General features: G+C 51.2%; 5 protein-coding genes across 5 annotated transcripts; 2 read left to right on the top strand and 3 right to left on the bottom strand.

Moving 5' to 3' along the window:
* Positions 1-973: 973 nt before the first annotated feature.
* On the bottom strand, positions 974-3,928 carry rlmA (SRF-type transcription factor RlmA). The gene is made up of 3 exons (XM_073770227.1): positions 3,244-3,928; positions 3,026-3,182; positions 974-2,962 (listed from the first exon to the last, which is right to left on the bottom strand). The coding sequence occupies exons 1-3, from the start codon at positions 3,297-3,299 to the stop codon at positions 1,400-1,402; spliced, it is 1,776 nt and encodes a 591-aa protein (XP_073623576.1). The 5' UTR covers positions 3,300-3,928; the 3' UTR covers positions 974-1,399.
* Positions 3,929-5,101: 1,173 nt separating this feature from the next.
* Positions 5,102-9,539, top strand: BDV14DRAFT_182412 (DUF1708 domain-containing protein). The gene is made up of 6 exons (XM_073770226.1): positions 5,102-5,827; positions 5,915-6,072; positions 6,154-6,247; positions 6,327-6,555; positions 6,614-8,898; positions 8,956-9,539. Exons 1-6 carry the CDS (start codon positions 5,638-5,640, stop codon positions 9,033-9,035), a joined length of 3,036 nt encoding a protein of 1,011 aa, XP_073623575.1. The 5' UTR covers positions 5,102-5,637; the 3' UTR covers positions 9,036-9,539.
* A 295-nt stretch (positions 9,540-9,834) lies between these two features.
* Positions 9,835-12,723, bottom strand: BDV14DRAFT_182409 (putative sucrose transporter). Its single transcript, XM_073770225.1, has 8 exons — positions 12,164-12,723; positions 12,071-12,096; positions 11,757-12,001; positions 11,634-11,700; positions 11,511-11,582; positions 11,271-11,460; positions 11,098-11,216; positions 9,835-11,048 (listed from the first exon to the last, which is right to left on the bottom strand). The coding sequence occupies exons 1-8, from the start codon at positions 12,259-12,261 to the stop codon at positions 10,156-10,158; spliced, it is 1,710 nt and encodes a 569-aa protein (XP_073623574.1). The 5' UTR covers positions 12,262-12,723; the 3' UTR covers positions 9,835-10,155.
* Positions 12,724-12,848: 125 nt separating this feature from the next.
* Positions 12,849-15,627, bottom strand: BDV14DRAFT_182406 (glucose-6-phosphate dehydrogenase). Its single transcript, XM_073770224.1, has 9 exons — positions 15,346-15,627; positions 14,959-15,031; positions 14,884-14,904; positions 14,479-14,823; positions 14,209-14,406; positions 14,065-14,149; positions 13,726-14,010; positions 13,304-13,675; positions 12,849-13,250 (listed from the first exon to the last, which is right to left on the bottom strand). Exons 1-9 carry the CDS (start codon positions 15,387-15,389, stop codon positions 13,138-13,140), a joined length of 1,536 nt encoding a protein of 511 aa, XP_073623573.1. The 5' UTR covers positions 15,390-15,627; the 3' UTR covers positions 12,849-13,137.
* A 2,326-nt stretch (positions 15,628-17,953) lies between these two features.
* Positions 17,954-18,764, top strand: BDV14DRAFT_204588 (60S ribosomal protein eL33; the record flags this gene model as incomplete). The annotated part of the gene is made up of 5 exons (XM_073774546.1): positions 17,954-17,982; positions 18,257-18,310; positions 18,369-18,410; positions 18,469-18,569; positions 18,667-18,764. 5 exons carry the CDS (start codon positions 17,954-17,956, stop codon positions 18,762-18,764), a joined length of 324 nt encoding a protein of 107 aa, XP_073623572.1.
* Positions 18,765-22,160: the final 3,396 nt, after the last annotated feature.

Raw genomic sequence — 22,160 nt, 5'->3', positions numbered from 1 at the left:
ACCAACCAACGTGATCAGCACAGGGCAATACGCGGGGTAATCAAGGATAGTCAAGGATAGGTAGTCAATAATGGGTAATAGGCATCACGTACAGAATTACACCAACTAATTGCCGCCCCCCAAGAGCAGCTCAACCGCCAGCACATATCTGGGTCGAGAGTCGCCATGCTGTCTTCGGGGCCCTCGCGGAGGTACCATGCCCCTTCGTAAACGCGGTTGAAGGTCTGTGCGTATTTTAGGTCCCAGCAGTGTACGGTGTGCTGTTTGGTTAATCAGGTGAGGAGGGTATTTGCCAGATGCATGTTGATGGGAAGTTTAGAGGGCAGACGGGGGTACTGGGCAGTCAGAAGTAGAGCATTGAGATCAAGTTCGTCCTGGGCTCAGAGGCTACAAGAAATATTAATTCCCAAGTGTAGCTACATTATGTGCCTTGAGGGGGCAGTGTCATTTAATATTCTCGATTTCTAGATGATCAAGTGGTACTCATTCACCACGAGGTCTGTTTGCCTGGACCACCCCAAATTCCAGCGGGGATGGAGAGTGACTGCTATATTTTAATTCCCTGGCTTCTTATATTGGACAACATACACCGAGCTATCTATGCAGATCGGCTGCCGTTTGAACCTTCACTCGAAGTATGCTCATATTCCAGGTACCAGACACAGTGGATCTATTAGGGACCTAGAAGCTTGATCCCAGTCTAGCTACCTACTACCAATGACCCCCGGCAATTATTGTTCGACTCATCCGGACAACTGGGGGAGAGTGGCAGTCGATACTAATGGTACATTCAGCTTACTGGTGGAATGTACTTCCCTGAGGCGGAGAGAGCCTAGAGCTTTGACCATAGCCTAAAATGATCACTTATGGACTTCACGAGGAAGTAGATTCTCATCACTTTCGAGTAACTGCTCAGAATAATTGTCTATGTACGTCAATTCAATCCAAACATTACTGTCATCTGATTTGGTGAGTGTGAACCCTGATTTGATTGTTCTATGAAACAAGAGAAGAGAATTAGAACATGTGATCCCACCGAAACCCGTAAACAAGAGAACTAGCTTGAGAAAGATCGAAAAATAAATGCGCAATAGAACTCTAACAGCGGCCATTCTGGAGTTATTTCATTAAAGATTGATCCTGCAGACTAGGTACTTCAAAATGACGCAGAAGCATGCCAGCATGGGGTATAGAGAACAGAAAGATAAAAGAAATAAAGGTAAACGAAGGTAGTCCAGAATAAGTCAAACAGTATACAAGGAAATATACGAGGCCAACAAATCCATACTCCCAATCCAGCATATTCCAAACGCCGCGACAATGCAAGGAAAAGACAAAAGCCGCGCGACTAGCACAGGCGGGGAATCACGTTATCAAAAAAAGAAGAAAAAACAAGGTGCTATGTTTTGGCTTTCTTTGCAGCAACCTCCGCGCTGGGACCGCTATCTGGGCTCTTGCGCTTCTTCTCTTGCTCTTCTTCCCTACCAAACCCTGGGCCATTGTGCACCGCAGGCGTCGGGAAGTTCAGTGGGCTTGGCAGTATATTGCTATCTGGTCCGGAGCGGCCAAATCCCCACTCAGGTGGGAAGAAGCTGGATGGCGACGGAAGAAGCGCATCGGAGACGAATCGGCTTGGTAAGGCTGACATTGGCGTCTCTATGTTGTTGTTGTTATTATACGTGTTGGTGTTCTGTGTCGCTGCGGCCGCTGTACCAGGTGGCGGCGGTCTGGCAAACGGATTCGGAGGTCCCTGCGCCCCTGCGCTATGAATGGCACCGGCAGATGGAGAAGGTGGTGGTAGCACTACACCAGGGTGACTCGGGTCAAGGCCAGTTTTGACAGGCGTCGCTGCCTTGTGTCCTGCAGAGGCTGATGATTCTGCTGTCGCGCTGCCCCGATCAGAGCCCTCGCTAGGTATCTGGACCTTTAGCTGAGGCCGCTTGGCCCCAAACTGGCCACTGTTGGTCCGCGCGGGGGGCTTGATGTCCGATACTGGTTTAGGAAGAGCAGCCTCGGTTTTAGCCCGCGCAGGTGGAGACACGGTGTTGGGGAGCCTTTTATCATCCGCCTCACTCTGCGCTGGCTTGACGCTCATGCTCTCACTAAACCCGAGGAAGCTGCGCGCCAATACTGATCCATGATCATCGATGGGTGTAAATATGCTGCGTGACTTAGACTTTATGAGTGGAGGGGACTGGGCTTTGTCGGTCTTCAAAGTGGGCGGGATTTGATCAGAAGAACCTTCCGGAAGCGACGCCGTACGTTGTGGCTGCTGTTGTTGATCTGCCAGATACGGCTGAGCCACATGAGGTACAGAGGGATGCGCAGGCTGGGTCATGGACATTGTAGAGGGGGGTTGTGAGAGTACGTGCGGATGATGTTGCTGATGATGATGGGGATGCGCTTGAGGGTGGTGTGGCATTGGCTGAGGGGTCATCGATGGCGGAGGCACGGAATGCGGCGGCATAGGTTGGTGCTGGGGCGGGGGCGGTTGATGATGGACACCTTGAGGATGATGAGGGAAGTGCGCGAACTGAGCCGGGCGTGGGTGTTGTTGACTCAGATTGTGAGGCGCATTCGGGTTGTATACCGAGGCATTCGCCATGTATGAGAAGTTATTCGAAGGCGGGGGAGGCGGGGGCGGGGTTCCATGATGGGGCGGAATCGACAAATTCGAGCTCACGCGGCGCAAGTGATTCCTAGACGATGGTCTCGAGGCTCCTTGCGGTTGTGGTGTGCCATGACGAGGATCAAAAGGTATACCATTGTGAATCGGGGGAGAGGCGGATGGGGCGTGGTTGACGTGCTGAAAACCTGGATGGGGTACGGCCATCATCTGAGGGTGATTTTGAGGCGGCCCATGGTCATCGGGTGCAGGCGTCGCATCTTCCTCTTCATCGTCGTCATCGTCGCGCTTGCCATTGAAGTCTTCGGGGCCTTTGTGTTCGTGGGGGGCGCCAATCTACGCGCATCTCTAGTCAGATCTCCAATGCGACCAAAAGCAAGGGGGGAGGGGGCAACAAACATATTGGTGTCTGTAAAGAGCTTCTTGCATATCACAGGAAGAGAACTCGTAGAGCTTCTTGTTGTGGCCAAAAATGATAACCGCGACATCCACAGAACACAACACCGCGAGCTCGTGAGCCTTCTTGAAGAGACCACCCTTTCGCTTGAGAAAAGTCCTAAACAGCGCCGCCATGTCAGTCGCGCGACCTAATATCACAGCTATTGGGTACAACTTACACTGAGCGATTGCGATCATCTTTGATCGCCTTGATCTCGATCTTTCTTCGACCCATGTCGTAGAAAGTGCGCGGGCAGGGCTCGCGGTTATTAGATTATCGAAATTGTATACAGGTGGAAAAGGTGCGACAAGGGTAAGGATTCAGTCGTCGAGTTGTTGTTCGGATGAACGGTGCACGTGGTAAAAAAGACTTTGAGGTGAAAAGTCGTGGGATGAACTAACTTCGGAGCGCGCGATAGGACAAGACCGCTCCTGTGCATTTGTCAGACGTAAGGCTCTTATCGAACGCGACGTGCTCGCGAATCCGGCTATTGAAGTGATCAGAAGTAGCGACGAGAAGTGGAATGAAGGGAGGAAGTGAGTGTTCAACGAAAAGAAGATACATCGGGCGAGCGCTAATTGGGGGCTGGGGGGAGATAGAGTGGTGACAGCTAGTGCTGCGCCCGGAGAGGGGAAGACGAGGACAAAGGGGAGCCAGAAACCGGGCAAAACAAAGGCATCGAGATAAAGAAGCCTGAGGGAACCAACCTTGGGGAAATAGAGGACGGCGGACTCGGGGATCGACAAGGAACAATAATCGGATGGAACAGATGGGGATAGGGACTGGAAGGGATGGAAGAACGGATGATTCTTGGTCGAGACGCGGGTGGATGAGGTGCAGAAGATTTTCTAAAGATAGCCCGCCTGCCACCGACCGCGGCGGCAGAATCCCCTAGCCGCCGCTTACTAGCCGCGTGCTATTTTTATGCTGCATCTATGTACATGAACTACGAAAGTAGTCATTCTGATTGGTGATTATTCTTCAATCACTTTTTCTGGTATTAGATTTGGACTGCGTCTATACACTAGGTAATAGCTATTGCTGATAATTGTTCACGGTCAATAGCCTGATTCTATTGGTGACTCTGCTTCACTAACATATCTAATCCTTGAAAAGTATTTGGAAGCACCTATTCACCCAAGTATTCGTTGACCTTTCACGAGTAGGGCAGTACCCTGGTTCAAAGCCTTTGAACATCTCGATCAGAAGCCCTAGCCTTTGTTCTCGCTCTGAATGAATCGCCAAGCAGAGTGCTCTGTGCACCTGGTCTTACCACTACTGCTCCACAAGCTAAAATTAAAGGTGAACACTAATCTGAAAGACCGATTTGTCTAGACTCTGGGAGGAAAGTGGGATAGATCTGTGATTGATTATTCCCTGCTGCAGAGGTGGGAGGCCATGTGACTCTACTGCTATTACTGCGTATCCAAGTGTACAGATTATGACATGCTATGCAGCAGTAGATACAGTATCTTGTCGAGTTGACAGCCTGAGGCCAACACACTGGGCCGACCGGGGTTTGCAGATCGCGGCTTCCGTATCGGGATAGCGGGAGGGCGCCACCTGCCTGATATGGCTCTACAGACTACACGCTCTGATTGGTGAGAGCCCCTGGCCAGTCACCTGAGGGCCATCAATCGCAGTTTCAACTCTGTCACTTGTCAGGCTCGTCGTCGCGCATCGCATCGCAGCCTGTAGAGGAACCTGAGGGGGTGGGATTTCCTACTGCAGTAAGAAATAGAAGTCAATTGGCATCAACGCATAAAGACAAAAGGCCAATAGCAGCGCTGGGGATCTCGATGGCCAAGCTCCTGAAGAATGCGGACCCCTGCTTGACAGCACAACGTAGACTCGTAGAGCAACAGTGAACTGACAGGTTGTAACAAGCAAACCTCTCGGGCTGAAACATTTTCCAGATGATCGCGATATCTGACATGCCACCCAAATGTTGGCGATGACGGCAGGTGATTAGTGGCAGAAGCAGGGTCAACCATGGGACGAATGGACCTAAAATGAAGTCTATACTCTCCCAAGCTGTAATTTCACTATTTCACCCCTGAAACCCGCGGCGGAGAACTACCCCCCAAGCCTCACCCTCTTGTCTCTCTTCCCTCTTCTCCAGTCGCCTTCACTTCGTCTGTTTTTTTCCATCTTCTGCACGTTTATTTGGTTGTTTTCTTTGCACCTACCACAAGCCAGCTTGTGGCTCCGCTCGTTAGCCGTCTTGCTGCACGTTCGACGTGTTGTGCTGCAGGCAATCCTTAGGCACCCCCAGATGGCCTTTGCTTTTTTCCTTTCATTTTTCCAATATTGATTCCTCTAAAGCTTCTCTTCAGCTTGACAATTTTCATCCCCTATCTTAATTCGCGCAACATTTCTTCTCTTGCTGTCCAGTTTCCCCTGGCCAGATCACGGTTCCCGGTTTAGTGTTATCGCGCAGCTGCCTCCAACCTCCCGGCTTCTCGTCCGATTGGAAACCACCAAATTCCGCCGTTGGGCATCATCTACGACCATTCCGATCTGTTCTTGCTGGCCGCGTCTCTCGGCGGATCAAAAAACAGAGAGTTCCAAGATGCCTTCATTCTCTCGTTTCTTTCGGAGTAAAGACTCTAGTTCCGCTAAAAAGAGCTCCAAGACCCCTGCCGCCGCAGAAACAGGCCCTGCGAAGCCGACATGGACCGATGCCTGGCAACGAACAGAGGTCGCCCCGGAAGAGGTCCAGGAGCTGCTAAGAGCTTGCACTCAGGAATTGAAAATGCGAGGTACGTCAAAATAACACCCCTCCGACAGAACGTGAGCCCAAGTTCTTGCTTCTTGTGCTGATCACTTCTCGTTATTTTTTTTGACAGCGCTCCAAACTCCGTTCATGCTACTGCCATTCCGCCCGAGCTCCGATACCGTCACAGCCCGCACCTTCATTCGCAATTACTTCACTCAGTCCTTAAACCGAGGCGCGCCTTTCGCTGGAGATGATTTGGCTCAGGAATTGCGTCTTACCGACCCCATGGTGAGCTTCAGCATCCCGTGTCCCCGGATACTCTACGAAGTCACAGCTCTTGCTGATAATGTTTCTTGCCAATCATTATAGGTCTTGTGCAGTGTTATGAAATGGTGCTGGAGCAGACTTCCCGGAGGTGTGGTTACCTGGGAGGCTTACGAGCTGTTCAAGGTTGGCGAGCAAGGTATGACTTGAGAATCTGAGGTTGTGCAGCATGGAATGCAGCACGGGTGTAGCATACGCACAGGCTAACATAATCACAGACTCTCAATTGGCCCGCGACGCATTTTCGACATTTATACCCATTAGCGTAGACTCAGACGCTCGGACAAAGATCATCTTTGACTTTTTCGATCTTTTGACAGCCATTGCAGCGCATGGTAAATCCAACGGTCTCGGAGGTCGAAAGCTCTCTCGGTATGCTGGATGGTGGGCTTTCGAGCATACCGACACTGGAAATGGCTTCGAAGCGGCCTACAAGAACTGGGCAAGGTGCGATGATTTTCCATGCGCGCGGTGACCAGTCAGTTGTATGCTAACCACTCTATAGTGCCGCCGACGCAACTAGTCACTTGTTCTTCGCCTATCTACGATCACTTTCACCCGACGCTCCTCGTGGTATGAACAGTATTTCTACCCTCCCCATCGCCTTACAGTCTCTTGTCCAAGCCACCGAATACCCTCCCGAAACCCCAACACTTCTCCAGGTCTCGACCACAAAAGTTGTCATGATTGTCGACACAGTCTCTCCCACACCCTTCGCCTTGCTACGCCGTGCAAAGAACTTCGAGTACAGGGACAGCGATGAGCATTTGCAGGAATTTGCAGGCTATGAGGATCCACTCAAGGCTCTTACAGACGAGTGCTTGCGGGTTCTGAAATGTATCTCGTCCACAAACCAGTCTGCTGTTGCCGAGCCAGCTGCGACAGATCGTGATGCATCATGGTCTCGGTTCGAGGATCTTGGGTTCGGAGGTGATATCGAGCCCTCTCTCGGAGAGAATGGACTCCACTCAAGTTCTGCGCCGAAGGAGTTTGGAGGTAGTTTGAGGTCCGTACCTCACTCTGGTGGCGGGGACCTCGGCCGTCCCACGACACCATCATGGGCCGACTTCATGTCAGCCGGCTTTGGCGATGAAAACAGCCTCAAGGCTCCAGTTGCTCCTCTACTTCTGCCTCCGGACAAGGTTCTACCCCCGATCGCCGCCGTGCGAGGGCAGAGTTCGCAGTCTCACAAGCGGGGTCTGAATGATGAGACCTCTATGGATCCCGGTGAGCTGGCTAGTATCACGAATCTTGACTTGGATGACTCCTTCTGGTGGGTTTGGATTAGCAGTCTGGCAGGCGAAGAGCCCATACCGCGAAAAGCGGTGTTCGGGCGGTGCGCATTGCTTGAAACAGTCATAAAGAACACGAAGTGGTTGGTTCTCGAGGAGCAAGTCAAGGGTGCTGCCCCAGAGCCCGACCCTGGCGCGTACATTGTTGAAAAGAAACGGTTCTTTGGATTCTCCACTCGGAGGAATCGACTGGCGCGAAGCAAGTCGTCCGCCAAGAAGATTAATTCCGTGGAGGATTCTTACAAGCGACCCAACAACCAGGGTCCGAGCAGCAAAGCTAGCATAGCTCCTGATCAGCATGCTCGAATTCAAGCGGCGGCGGCGGCTCTTCAGAAGAAACACCGGGAGGAACAAGAGCTTGCTAATGGAACACAATTTGCATCTGCCGACGATGCATACTCGAAGAAGACCAATTCCGTGATGACACTTCAACCGTCAATCGTAAACGAAGCGTCCCAAGCCATGAAATGGGCCAGCAACTACGACAAGCACGCTTACAGATCAGCTTATTTGAAGGACACCCGTGCTGGCACCGGCGCGGTGGCTGATGAATTTAAGGAACAACCGACCTCGCCGACCGCCAATAGCTCCAAACAACCTCCTCCTACTCCGCCAAAGGCCACCGCTCCTGCTGCCGCTGCGCTTGCGCCGACCACGACGGAAAAGCCTGCCGATGAGGCCAAGGCTACTCCTAAAGCTACAGAGCCACCGAGTGTTGAATCGGCGCCGAAGGAAAATGGAGACTCGGAGGCGCCCAAATTGAAGAAGAAGGCAGTTAATACAGGCTTCAAGAGTATGTTTGGAACAAGCAAGAAGAAGGACCCCGAGGCCAAGCCGGCGTTCAAGCCCACCGGAGCCGAGGGCTCAGCTGTCGCCGCTGCTCGCGCCGCGTTAGAGAACAAAGCAAAGGCGTCACAAGAGTCCAGTCGAAACGGACCTGCAACGCTAAGGAAGAAACCTGTTCCAGCAAAGACCACCACGTCCAACGAGGCAACTCCAACTACAACACCTGCAGCAGCTCCTGAACCCCAACCCGCCGAGCCTGAGGCTCCCACCCCGACTCCGGCTCAAGCTTCCGCTCCTGCTCCTGCTCCTGCTCCTGCTCCTGCTCCCGTCCTTGCCCCCCCGGCTGCCTCCGGTGGCATGTCTGACCAGCCGAAGATCAGGCGTGAGGCCGAGTACGATGCTCTGTCTCGGGTTGGCACCAACGAGCAACTAGCGGCAGACCGCGAGTTCTCCAGATTCGATCAGGGTCCCTTGGAAGACCAGCCAGCGTTTGTTCCCGAGGACTCGCCCGTTGAGGAAGCACCCCCCGAGCTGCCTCCTAAAGACGAGCCTAAGGCAGAGCCTGCCTCTCCAGTCGCTCCTAACTCTTCACATGGGAATGCTTCTCACGACCGATGGGCTCAGATCAGAAAGAACGCGGCAGAGAGGATTGTCCAAAGCGAAGCGCGTCCAAGCACGGCCGATAGTGGTGGTAACACCAGCGAGGAAGAGAGTAAGTGCCTTGACTATTTCATAATCCTTTAGCTTCATACTAATACCATCTCTCCAGGCTTCGAAACCCGTGCTGCCCGTATTAAAGCTCGCGTTGCTGAATTGACCGGTAACATGCAAGCTGCCAACCGGTCCTAAGCCTCACCACCTACCCGCTCGTCGCCATCATTCGACTCTTCTGCGGTCTCCATTCTCATTTGTCTCCCAATTGTCTCCCAATAGTCGCGATCCATACCTGCTTTTTCCTATCCCATTATGTCCTTTTGAATAGCTCTATTCCCCTTCAATGTTTGTATTATCCGCCGTTCACCTTTATTTTCTTGAGAATAGCCTGCTCATCTCATGGCCAGACTAGCTCACCTGTTCCCAACTTTTCGAACAGACGTACGCGTGACGCCGTCCATGTTCATATTTCACGATTGTTTGCTCAAGCGCCTTGTAATATCCCCTCCCTTCGCTACGGCCATTGCCATTGTTCTCCCGACTAAAGCTGAGACCAGGTTATACGCGGCCATAGCAACACCCACTCTTACTCTTTGGATGTTTACTTTTCTTTTCTTTTCTTTTCTTTTCCTTTCCTTTTCCACTTGTTAAATTTGTTATATTCCCCCTCTTGTCTTTGTTGATACTTTTTGTCTTGGCTTGAATTCTATTTGAATTTGGATTTGAATCTGAATTTGTCATTTAGTTACTATAAGGTGATTAATCAGCCTCTCCTCACTTTCAAGACCTGACTTCGCCAGACTTGCTACATTATATATCTACTATCTATCTATCTATCTAACAGTCTGCTTTGCTTACTTTCTCTGAACGCATTACATATATATAACATTTATGTACGCATAATACTTCTCTACGACCTCGTCAAAGCAGCCCAAGAACGAAGAGTCATCTACTTGAGTAATCTAGTTTCACGCCGCGAGGCTAAGTAATTGTATCAATGTAAGACTATGTAAGCGTCTATATATGTATACATACAAATCTGTATTATACGTACATGCAATATGCATGCAGGCGGTAAGGTCATAATATCCAGGGTATCGATCGAGGTATAATCATCGCTGGGCGGCAGGAGGGAGGAAAGAGGAACAACAAATGTATGAACCGGAATAGTTCAAGGAGCAGGGAAATTGGATGAAAAGGGCAAAAAGAGAAGAAGGGCAAAAGTCAAGCTGATTAAAAGTGCAGTAATCGTCTCGTCTTCGTCTAATAAGGTCGCAAAAAACAGAAGAGTATCAGACGCCATGGATTGAGATTATTATAAAACATACCTCATCCTCCTCGTTGCTTCGACGGCAACAAGGGCGCTTATCGCTCCGATGAATAAGCAGATTGAGATTGCATTCGGCGTGCTTTTGTCTAGGTCCATCCATGTGGAGTCCGACGCTGAGTCGTCGCGCTTTGTGCTCCCGGGCTCGAGGATGCTAAAGACAATCCAGCTGATGAATGTTCCCACAAACTGCGGGAGAGTGGTGTAGACGTTCAGCACGCCAAGGTAGATGCCTGCTAATTCGCCGGTAGAGGGAATATTTGAGATTCCGTCTTCGGCGTCGCTGTCGCTGTCTGGGTCGCCATGGTTGAGGCGGAGAACGTCCATTTCGCTGTCTGTGGCGTTCAGATCACCGTATCCGCCGGAGCGGACGGTCGATGATGTAATCATTGTTACGCCGGAGAGACGAGATGCTTGCGAGGGATTCATTGCTAGGCGGTTGATTTCGACACCCATGAAAGCGAAGGGAGCCCAGCAGGATACAGCCCAGGGAATGCCACAAATCGCGACGAGGAAGGTCGCGACGGCGCGCGACCGGGCGAAAGGGGCAAAGATCATTGTAGCGGCGAAAACGATGTGAGAGATGAGCCAGGTCATTTGGAGGTCAGGGCGTACTCGAGTGATTTTTCCAAGAATGGCTGCCATCCCCGGCGGAGGGCGAGGGGTAAATCTAGGACGTTTGGTGTCTGGTGGTTGGACACAGAACGGTAGCACAATGGAGCTGAAGAAGGTGATAGACGAGAACACGACTAATGACAAACTGCCAACACGTCCGACTTCTCCCAACATGTCTGCAGGGCGGGATGCGTCCTTGGGGACTTCATACCGGAAGTAGGTCTCCCCGACCCATGTAGTGCTGTAGAAGAGGAATGGAAACCAGCCTACTATACGTTAGCCTGCAGTCGAACAGAGCTTCCTAATTGAGCATACCGATCCAGGCCCAGAATTGTGCCCAGCAAATGGCTTGAATCCTTGGGGGTAGATCCATAGTTGTCTTGAATAGCTGCGTGAGCACTTGGAAAGTCCCGGCTTTCTTGCCATCAGAATCCCTATGAGAATTGAGATTAGCAACTGCTTTCTCGGAGAGACTCCAAATCCCATACCTCGCTGTTACCAAGATTCTCTCCTTCACAGAGTAGGATGTGATCGCTACGGCCGCCAGTAAAGCTAGCGCAGCAATAACAGTCATTTGCTTGAATTGGGTGTCGCCGAAAGCGGTTCCAAATATCGTGACAATATCCAGAGACCCAACCACATAGCCAATCAGCTGTCCGACAGCTGACATTCTAGTAGCTTCGCGATGTTAGCACGCCTCCCAATCTGATAAAATCCATTTGACATACCCCACGCTGACCCGGCTTGCTGCTGAGGAATAGGCAAAGTATCAACAATCAAGCTTCGAGCGCATGCTTGCACTAGATGGCATTAATAAACGGATACGCAGAGGTTCGCTTCAAAATACCCACCAACGTTAATCGCGAAGTCCACGGCATAGATGCTGAGTACGGCGAGGGCAATCGTAAACCTTGGGGCCTAGCACGAGGTAATTAGCCACCGAACGAGTCAGAGCTGCAACTCCTCCGACATACTTTATCCGCATCCTTCACGAAGAAAGCGACAATCTCTGCTGTCCATCCCAGCACCAACAGACACAGTGTGACGATGAGCGAGCCTCCGATCATGAACGGTCTCCGTCTTCCCCATTTCGAACGCGATCGATCCGCAATGACACCAATGAGGGGTTGTATAACAAGTCCAGACAGAGGTCCAGCAATCCAAACAAGCGACGTCTTCGATTTAGTCAGGCCGAGTTGAAGAAGGTACGGGGTACAGTCTGTCGCAAACGCAATTAGAGGGAGGTTCGGGGGCAGGTAGGACGTTCGTCAAGGGTCTAGGTTCTTACAGGTCATTTCAATGCCCCATGTGAATCTGTCAAAGTCACAAGTGTCAGTCGATCAATTAAGCAAACATGCAATCCGAGTCAAGGTAAACATACTGTAATCCCAACAAGCTGGTGGTCAACAGTGCCATTCGCATGGATTCCGTCCGTCCCTTTATCGAGGGTGATCCCACCCATCTTGCAGCTTGCGGCATGTCTGTTTCGCGATGCTCAGCCGTCCATGAGCTGTTGAGATTGTCTTGGTCGCGTGCCGGGAACCAGGCGAGGAAGGCGCTGCGCTAAAGGCTCTCGCGGGCCGTTGTCGCCGTACTTCGTGGATCAAGTAGTATGGTGACGCTGGAGTGACGGTACTTGACGAGATTCCGGGGATATGAAGGTTAACGGCTGTCGCACGATTGGGAAGCTTTAAAGGGGATAAAAATAGCGATTAAGAATGTGGATTGAGATCAGAGGTGCGCACGGGCGTTTCGGGGAAATTGCGAATCCAGGGGTGCGGGATCTAGAACGAGGCTGAGCTTGTTTACTCTGGGTTGGAAGACACGAATTGCTCGAGAGAGAGGGTGCAGAAGTACAGGAAGTGAACGGGGGAGAGAGAATAAAGGGAGAGGAAAGATAAGCTAGGGAAGGGCGATCGGGGAGTAGGTTGTTTGATGGTGTTGTTGGCTGCATGCGGGCCGACGCAATTATTTTTGCCGGTCTGGGGGCCTTACATACAGTTCTAGCACTGACCCACCGCAATGTCCAGCCCGAGCCTCACTACCTACACTAGACCGCGAGGCTGCAGCATTACATCAACTCTATGATACAGTTCGGGTTTCAAGGTACACGCGCGTGATGCAAAGCTTGACAATGGACGTATCGGATTTCTTATGCATCATAGTATAGCAGAACTATCATCAACAGTCGCTCGATCCCTTCGTCCAGCCTCGCAAGGCAGCCCAATCATAGTCTTTAGGATAGATATCAGTCGTTAACATTAAGCTCTCATTTTCCATTTAAAAAGATACAGACGCCGTAAACCCAGACGCTCTTGTCCTAGTAAATCCGTTCTCCTTTTATGTCTATCGCACCTACAACCGGTTAGGGGTGGTGTGCGTCAGGGGCCACTGGTAGCCTGCAGCATCGCTGAATTTGTAGCCGAAAGACGCGGTGAAGTCATCAAGAACAGAGGGTCCTCGGGAGCCTAGATAATGAATTAGCGAATGAGCTGTAAGTACTGATTCTTATGAGGCTTACCGTAGGGGTACTCCATGGGAATGATCTCCTTGTTGTCGTCAAGGTAGTGAAGCAGAGGAGTGAACATCTTCCAGCTAGCGTCGAGCTCATCGTCACGGACGAAGTTGGAGTGGTCACCCTTCAGGGCATCCAGGATCAGAGACTCGTAGGCCTCTGGAATCTTAAGGTCGGAGAAGCGGCGGCGGTAGGTGAGATCCAGCTCAGTAACCACGGTCTGCATGGAAAGTCCAGGAAGCTTGGAGTTCATCTTGATGTAGACGGACTCGTTGGGCTGAACACGGATGACCAGCTCATTGCGGGGAATGTCCTTGAAGATGCCAGAGGTAACATCCTTAAATTGGATGCGGATCTCGGTCTTCTGCTCGTTAAGGGCTAGGAGAAGTTAGCAAAAAGCTCGGTAGAGAGCATTGAGGCATCCATACCTTTACCGGCCTTCATGATGAAGGGAACACCATCCCATCGCTCGTTCTTGATGAAAGCGACAAGGGCACAGAATGTGGGGCAGCGAGAGTCCTGGGGAACTGTGTCGTCCTCCTTGTATGCGGGCTTGCTGCCATCCAACGAACGACCGTACTGGCCAATGATGACGTTCTTGGGCTCGATGGGGTCCATAGCACGCAGCACGCGGACCTTCTCGTCACGGATGTCCTCGGCGGAGAACGAGATGGGGCGCTCCATGGCGAGCAGTGTCAGGACTTGCAGAAGGTCTGAAACATTTGATTAGTATTTAATCCTCAAAAGGCATCTCATCGCGAACATACGGTTCTGCATAACATCACGGATGATACCGAACTCATCGAAGTAACCGCCACGGCCTTCCGTGCCGAAAGGCTCCTTAAATGTGATCTGTACCAGGTGTCTCAGCAAACTGTCGTTGTATGGATAGTGCGTCAATATGATCCTACCTGGACGTTGTCGATGTGGTGGCGGTTCCAGGTGGCGTTGAAGAACTCGTTGCCAAAGCGCATGATAAGGATGTTCTTGACCATCTCCTTACCAAGGTAGTGGTCGATACGGAAGATCTCGTCCTCCTTCCAGTTGGGGTCAAGAGCCTTCTGGAGGTCACGAGAGCTCTGGAGGTCCTTTCCGAAGGGCTTCTCGACCTGTAAACGAAGAAAGCCGATTAGCGCCTTTATCCCTCCTGCATTGATTTTATCACATAATCATCAACTCACAATAATACGGGCAACGCCGTTCTTGGGGTAGCAGTTACGCTTCAGCTGGTCGGAAACTGTGGTGAAGACGCTGGGGGGAAGCGCCATGTAGAAGACTCTGTTCTGCTCCTTCTGGTCCTTCTCAACCTCCTCGAGGTGCTTTGCGAGGTTGATGAACGAGTCATCCTGGTCGTATTGACCGCTGATGTATGTGCAAAGCTCACAAAAGCTGTTGAGCTGTTCCTCGATCTCCTTGGTGGGGGTCTTGATGTATGAGCGCACGCGCTTAAGGTATTCGTTGTGGTCCATCTGTGTACGGGCATATCCGACGATCTTGATCCCCTTGGGGAGGAACTTGTTGCGGAACTAGAAATCATGTTAATTAATTGACCTCGAAATGGCCGCCAGCGATCGACAAGTACATACAAGGCCGAAAAGAGCGGGGAACTATCGAGAAAGTCAGTCTGAAGCCTAGAGAAAATAAACCTTGAGAGTACAAACAGTTTTCTTCTTTGCAAGGTCACCGGAGGCACCTAGTACGACAATGACGGTGTCATCTTTGAGCTCGACAGTGCTGCGCAGAGGATCCATGTTAGCAGGCAAGGATCTCGAGACCAGGATCGTAATTGGTGCAATCGGGCAAATGGTTTCAAAAATGCTGGGGTTTGATTGGGAAATCGGCGAAGCGGTGGTTAAGTCCAAGAAATGGCCAATTAAACCCTCAATGCTCTCCAGAAAGAAAAAAGCAACACGAAATTGGGAGTGTAACTCGAGGACAGCAGGGGAGACGCTCTTTTTCCGGTGCGGGCGGAAGTTGAGGTGAAGAGCGGCGGCGGGCTGGGGACACGGAGGGGCAGTGATGTAATGCAACTCGCTGGGAACACTCACCTGTTCTGGTGCTCCTCCTCGGTGCGGGCTATCGTGGCGGACATCTTATCGGAGGGAATGTGTGCGGAATGAGGTGAAATGCAAAGTGTTCTAGGAGAATTAAAGTGGGATTTGTTCTTCAGGAGGGAAGATGGTATCTGAGGAGGAGGAAAGCTTAGTGAGAGAGGAGGAAAAGAGGTTTGATGGAAAATTCCCCTACCGTCACTCCCGGCGGAGCAGTCTACGTTTTAAACACCGCGAGAGCTACCGACTGCGGGCTTGATTGCTTGCTAAGAATTATGGGCTTTGTGACTCTCAGCGGTGGGGCGCAATGGTGGCCGGGCTGCTGTCTTCCACTGTGATGAGTGTTCCTTGACATGGTCCTGATGCCGAAGCTCCCGTGGGCGTCACTGGTTCCCCTTCTCGGACTTCTCCCCTTCTCCTCACTGCTTTTCTGACTACTCTGCACTGTATCACGGAACGATCTACCATTATCTAATTGATTATCATAAGTGAGTTTGAGGTGGTCGCGAGTGCGGATCTTAGCTATCTGCAAGGCGTGCCTCATACGAAGGGCTGGTTGCGGCGATGACAGTGGGTTTATATCATAGCTCCATCCGCGACTCCATCTCCCCAACGCGTACGGCGCACCATCACCGTGACCAGAGTATATGACTGCTACCTACCCCTCAAAAGTTGGGAATCCTTAAATCCTCCGAATAATGGTCTCCTTCGGTATTTTCTCCAGATTATTCAACACTACTTTGCCTTACCAATCGATTTATCCGAGCGTTGGCAGCCCATCTTAGTCCAACGGATCTCAACCAAAGTAGCTCCACCACGAGCCCTCATCCATCGTCCATGGCCGGATGACCCTCCTCCCCCTTCGCATCAACTCCGTCGCAGAAAGATGCCAGTAATCTGGTGACCCCGCGGACACCTTTGTTGTTCCTTGGTCTTACTCATTATATTCTAGCCTTCAATTTGACAGGACCCCGTTCTATACGGCGGGAAAAGCAATTACGGCTTACTGCAGTGCCAACCGAACTTCCCCTCTTTAGCCACGACTCACCATCAGCCCTCGAGGTTCTCGATGCGAGGACCATGTCCGCGGCAAGGGGTCCGTATGCTTGTTCTTATAAATACCTTGAGAAATCAGATTGTCTCCACGGAGCTTCCCCTCTCTCCCGATTATCAAGCACTAATCCATGCGATACCGCCAGATGTCTATCGCATACTCTGCGCTCTTCACTCTGTACTTCTGACTTGTGTACGACGACTTACATTGTTGTTGACAGACCACGTGTAAGCAATAATAAGCATGTCACATCAAATCGTTACGGATGATGGAAGCAGTTACCCGTTCCAGTCACATCGATACAGCTGGTGCTTCTGAGCCTCGTCCTCCCTCTGGGGGCAGTTTGTTGAACATGCACCACCCAACGAACACCGGACTCCGAGGATCCCTCGGTCAGCTGATACTATACCCTCGATAGTCGATGCTACCAGTGTCCAATACCATCCCAAGGAACCATTTATCGCTGGGCCTACTTCGTGGGGGGAGATCGGCACATTTGTCAGTAGAACGAACGATACGGATTCTATTTTCCCGTAAACTTATCCGTCGTGATCGACCGAGTGCATCACTTCGGGCCAGCTTCCTCCGGAGTTAAGACTCTTAAGAGTAAAGGGACACACCGTCAGCAATTGAGCTTAAACTGAGGCTTCAAGAACGACGTTGCACAAGGCGTTTGATCCTCCGTATATCGGCGCTTTCACAGCTCTTTTCTTTTTTGCGGTGTAACAAATCACCACCTTGCTACGGTCTACGGAGCATAGCACGACATCCGGGAGATCTATAAGGAGACGCGTGCTTCACGGGGAAGGAGAGAAGCATATAGGGTCGGTTGCCGAATCCATGTGGGGCAGCTTTTCCGAATCAGTGCTTCGGTCTGATCTCCTTGAAGATGTGCCTCTCGGAAACACTGCTGGTGGTTGATAACCATGGAGTGCAAGTTAAACGCTTGCTCCACTGCTGCCGCGATGGCGGTACAGATTAAGTCTTCCATACAAGTAGAGCTCCTTACCATACAAGAATGTACATAATTTGAGACTTCCTGAACTCAAAACAAAGGCATTCCAGCAACCTGGATATCAGCCGAGAAACCTTATCAAGCTGTACGAAACTAGAGTACTTCGCTCGCCGGTCGACGCCTGATCTGTTTTGTCAGCTGGAACTGGGAGCTCCCGGACTACAGTAGCCCGACGGTAAAATGCTGACATGGTGGGGTTGAGGAAGCCACGATTCCAGAACATCGTCAGAGAAGCCTTGATTATCTCGGAGACTGGAAGTACAGAGGATCCGGGAGCATTCCAAAGTAGCTTAGCGTCCGCATCATGTGATAGTTGTCACGGGACTTCAGGCAGCCCTGGGGCAATTCGGGGCCGCTCGCTAAGCGTTCCGTTTTGGGTTTAGGGCGAGCGGCGCCGAACACTCGCAAATTGGTGGCCATTGTGCGTCTCAGAACTCCAACCGAAGCGACGACATCCACGACAACCCGGACGACTTAGCGGGCCATTTCGACAACCTCTCGACTTGTTTGTGTTGCCGCTCAGAACAACCGTCACAATGCCCTCGGAACAAGGTCACAGACGTGAGTACGCCCTTTGTGTTGGAAATGGTCGTTATGTTTTGGAGATCTGGAAATGAGGAGGATGGGATCGCGCGAGGATAGGGCTGGATATTTTGATCAGAATGCTAACATGGGTTTTTTCGTCTAGTCTATGTCAAGTAAGTTGCGCCCTGTCATCGCTTTCGCCGCGCCTATGCCGGAACGAGATTTGTTTTGAAAGTCGCTTTCGAGTCGATAACGCGGACGAAGCATGGGATGGATCCAGACGAATAGATGGGTTAATACGAATGTCTCTCTAGGGGTCGCCACCTGAGCTACCAGCGCTCCAAGCGCGCCGTCAACCCCAACACAAGGTACGAGAGATCGAGGAGCGACAATATTGGCGAGAACATGGGTCTGACATTTTCACAGTCTGATCAAGATCGACGGTGTTGAGAACACTGAGGGTGCCAAGTGAGTAACCGGATACTGGCTAGGATACATGGGAATCGAGTGCTAAGACGGTTTACAGCTTCTACCTTGGCAAGAAGGTCGCTTTCGTTTACCGGGCTAAGCGTGAGGTCCGCGGCTCCAACATCCGGGTGATCTGGGGCAAGGTCACTCGCCCTCACGGTACGTGAAATCACCCCCAGCGATGGAAGAATCTGGCAACGAATCTCCGACGATGAAAACGCGCGATCGAGACCGAGACTAACACCACACTTCACAGGCAACTCCGGTGTCGTCCGCGCTCAGTTCCGTCACAACCTCCCCGCCAAGTCCTTCGGTGCTACCGTCCGTGTCATGCTCTACCCTTCCAACATCTAAGCGTCCCCGTTTCAGTTCACACATCCGCGGCATGAAATTCGGAATCTTTGCGCAGACGGCAAGAGTCGGCAGGATGAGCCCAAGGTCGAGATGGAGTTTAGTGGGTTGTTAATGATGGGAGAGGCAGGGCCGGTCATAATCTAACCAGCCCAGCCTCTACGAATTCCAAAAATAAAAAGATTAAATGGGATCTCTTGTCTACTTTACAACAAACATGGTTACTGTTCCATCCCAATAGACATTCAACGAATAATTCGGCTTGTCTTGTGATTGTGTGGTTTTCTCCATGTTTTTTTCCAAGGGAGCCCGTGGTTCTATGGATTGTCTTGTGGCATGGCGACGGTTGCTTCCATTCTGTGTATTTGACGCTCATGAAAAACAACCCAGATATCCATTTCAACTAAAACAAGCCTATCAAGTCGAGCCCGCTTTTCCCTTCGTTATACAATCAGCTCTCTGCCCGCGAATTCCGTTTCGAACCTTGACCCATGCGACCCCTTATCAGCGAATATCAAATCGAGGTATATGCCCAACGCGACATGCCCAGTCAATTGTTTATCAAGTATCCAGGTCTGGGCGATACAATGACATGAAATTTCCCTTTGGTTATCGGGTGGTCTCTTCTACGTCTCGTAGCATCGAACAGACACTGTCCCCAGGCGCAGCTCGATGAACAGTTCTATTCATGATCTCCAGGGACACCATGTCCTACTATATTGATCTACTTGCACCTAGTGGCAGCCCAAGTCCGTGCCTGCTCTTTCCACTACTTAGATCGAAGCTCGCTTGGTCACGCCTTCCCTTTCAACGTAGACTCCAACACGACCTCGCAGGGCAGGAGCAACTAGCACGGCGCGCGCCTTCCAATTTTGTGTAAACCATTTCACATCGCAAGGCAGGAGCGACCTGGAGCTGGAGCGTCAACGTACCTGCCCGTAACGGAACGCTTGCTCCTTCCTCTTCTCCAGATGGAGCCTGGTCGCACCTTCCTGTTTCATATGCACCGCAGCACACCGTCAGAGGGAAGGAACGATCCAAGCTACCCACGTACCTGCCCGAACCGGCTGAGGAACCTTCCTGTTCCTCACGGCTTGGTCGCGCCGTCCATTCATTCCTATGTAGACCTAGCTGCAGCAGGATAAAGAAGACGCAATCGTCACCTGTAGGTGGTCACGCGTACCTGCCATATTTGCTGGAGACGATAGTTCCTTCCTTTTTGCTTCATGACCTCGTCGCGCTTTCCTGTTCAGCTCGGCACTTGCTATGTATTGGCAGGTGCGACTGTTGCGCCTTCCTGTATATAATATAAATGCTGAAGCGAGCTTCATCAATGGAAGGAGCAACTGGCGCACGATCCTCCCAAAAACAAATGGATATCTCCTTTCTTCTCTTTCGTCGTAGGATCATGCCTTCGAGGTTCATTCGGGACTCACCTCCGAAGGCATGTACGTCAGAATATTGGGCATCCATGCCGTCTTGTTATTACACCCACTCCCTCGCTGGCAGGTGTGGCTGTCGCTCCTTCCAACTCTACGTAGGCTCAGCCCACCATTGTGAGGAAGGCGCAACCGGTATTCGCGCTCCTGCCGGAATGGGCGCTCTTTCTTTTTTCTTCGGGGAGGATCGCGCCTTCCTTTTGGGGGTAGAGTACCTCTACTGCACAAGGCAGGTGCGATTGGGGATGTGGTGCTGGCTCCTTCCTATCCTGCTATGCACATCACAACGTAAGCAAGTTGCGACTCGCGCGCCTTCTCAATGTGGTGAATGTGAAACAGATTGGATTTTGCGAAGTATTTTGTCTGCATCCTGATCAGGTGGATATTATACGGGTACTCTGCAAGCTCTGTCCGAGGGTCAACATAAGGTGCCGTTATGCAGCCCGGGACTACATATGTAAAGGGAGAGGCGTGAACAATCCGGCTGTGGTTGTGAAAATATCCTGTCTTGGAGTAGGTCATAACACCTCCTGAGGCCTTGAGACTGGGTTCTTGGCATTCTAACTCCTCTGGTGATTAGGGTGCAATTTGTACATATGCCCTCAGCTGGCTGTGCGACTCGCCAGGTAGATAATTATTTGAGCACAAATGAAATTTGTGGCTTGCTGGACCAATGTTAAGGGTGTCGGAGTCTGGATGAGACATCTCGAGGAGACCGAAAAGCAGGCGCAGGACAAAGTGTAAACAGACACTCTTCTCGTATCCAAGCGCAGCTGCTCGTATTGATATTTGGCGGTCTGTACTAGTGGGTATCAAATAAATTAAGCTTGACGTTGTTAACAGGGAAAACATAGAGGTGTTGATGAAAACCCACAAGAGCGTCGTCGCTAGTTCACTTCCCAAAAACTAGTGCACAAAATGCCTTGGAAAGCCCTGAGGGAAGATTACAGGAGCGTAGGCCATGAAGATCAAAATATACATCATGGTGAGACCGGGCAGAACCTCGTGGTTGCTGCAGCGGAATATATATCCGTTCATTGCAGACTCTGACTGACTTTAACACCGCGCATGGTACATAGTTTGACTGGAGATATGTCCAAAAATCTAGGACTATAGACTGGCACAATCTAAGCTTGTATTAATTGGTAAGATGAAAGCTATAGCAGTGAACTGTTGGCCCATTGCGCCAACAAAGATAAATTGCGAAAATGGGTTAGTGCAAAGAGCCACTTAAGGAGCCCCGTACGTGGTAGGAGTTGAGCAATGACGCCAGCGTTGATAAGCGCTTAGCTTGCAAATTGGGGAGTGTGAGGATATACAATTCCGTCATACCGCAGAGGACATGAACCTCCTTGCATGAATCCTTGCAAGACGATTGAGTTAATGAGGATTAAGGTCGACGCCATCCCCCACAAGACCGACCCACCGGGAGCTGGAATGAAGATCGTCGGCGCCTCGGGAGTCGGGGGGAGACGGGCGTCAACGCTCAAGTGGAGGAAACCCTGAGAAGTGTGGAGTGTAATTGTTAAGCAGAGAGTTTCGAGAAGGCATTAAGAAGCTTAGAAGCTATCCGAATGAGACATCAGAACGCATGAATATTGTCTGCAGGGAACTCTGCCGATCAGCGGTCGCTGCCATCGCGAGACTCTTCAGCGTTCAGCGTTCATGCGCCGCAGATCAAGCAGCCCACGCTAAGCTTCAGAAGAAGGCTGAGTGCCGGCCGACGACGAACGCATCACAGACCCGCTATGGGGGCGGTTCGCGGTGCAGTGTGAGCGACTTGATACATGGACTCAGGTCTCGACAATCTGGCAGTCATGCAGTGGCAAAGGACCAATTGGAAAGCTGCGGCCTAATGGACCTTGTGCCGACGCAGAAATGCAGGAAGCCAAGTTGGAAAGGTGTTAGCTCAGGCCAGATACCTGTTTGCCTCGCTTGCTGACCAGACAACGGGCGGCAA

The sequence above is a fragment of the Aspergillus stella-maris genome, assembly GCF_047715825.1.
Source record: "Aspergillus stella-maris strain CBS 113639 unplaced genomic scaffold BDV14scaffold_77, whole genome shotgun sequence".
Taxonomy (NCBI): Eukaryota; Fungi; Ascomycota; class Eurotiomycetes; order Eurotiales; family Aspergillaceae; genus Aspergillus; species Aspergillus stella-maris.
The sequence above is the reverse complement of the archived record's forward strand: the minus strand, read 5'-3'. Positions and strand labels throughout refer to the sequence as shown.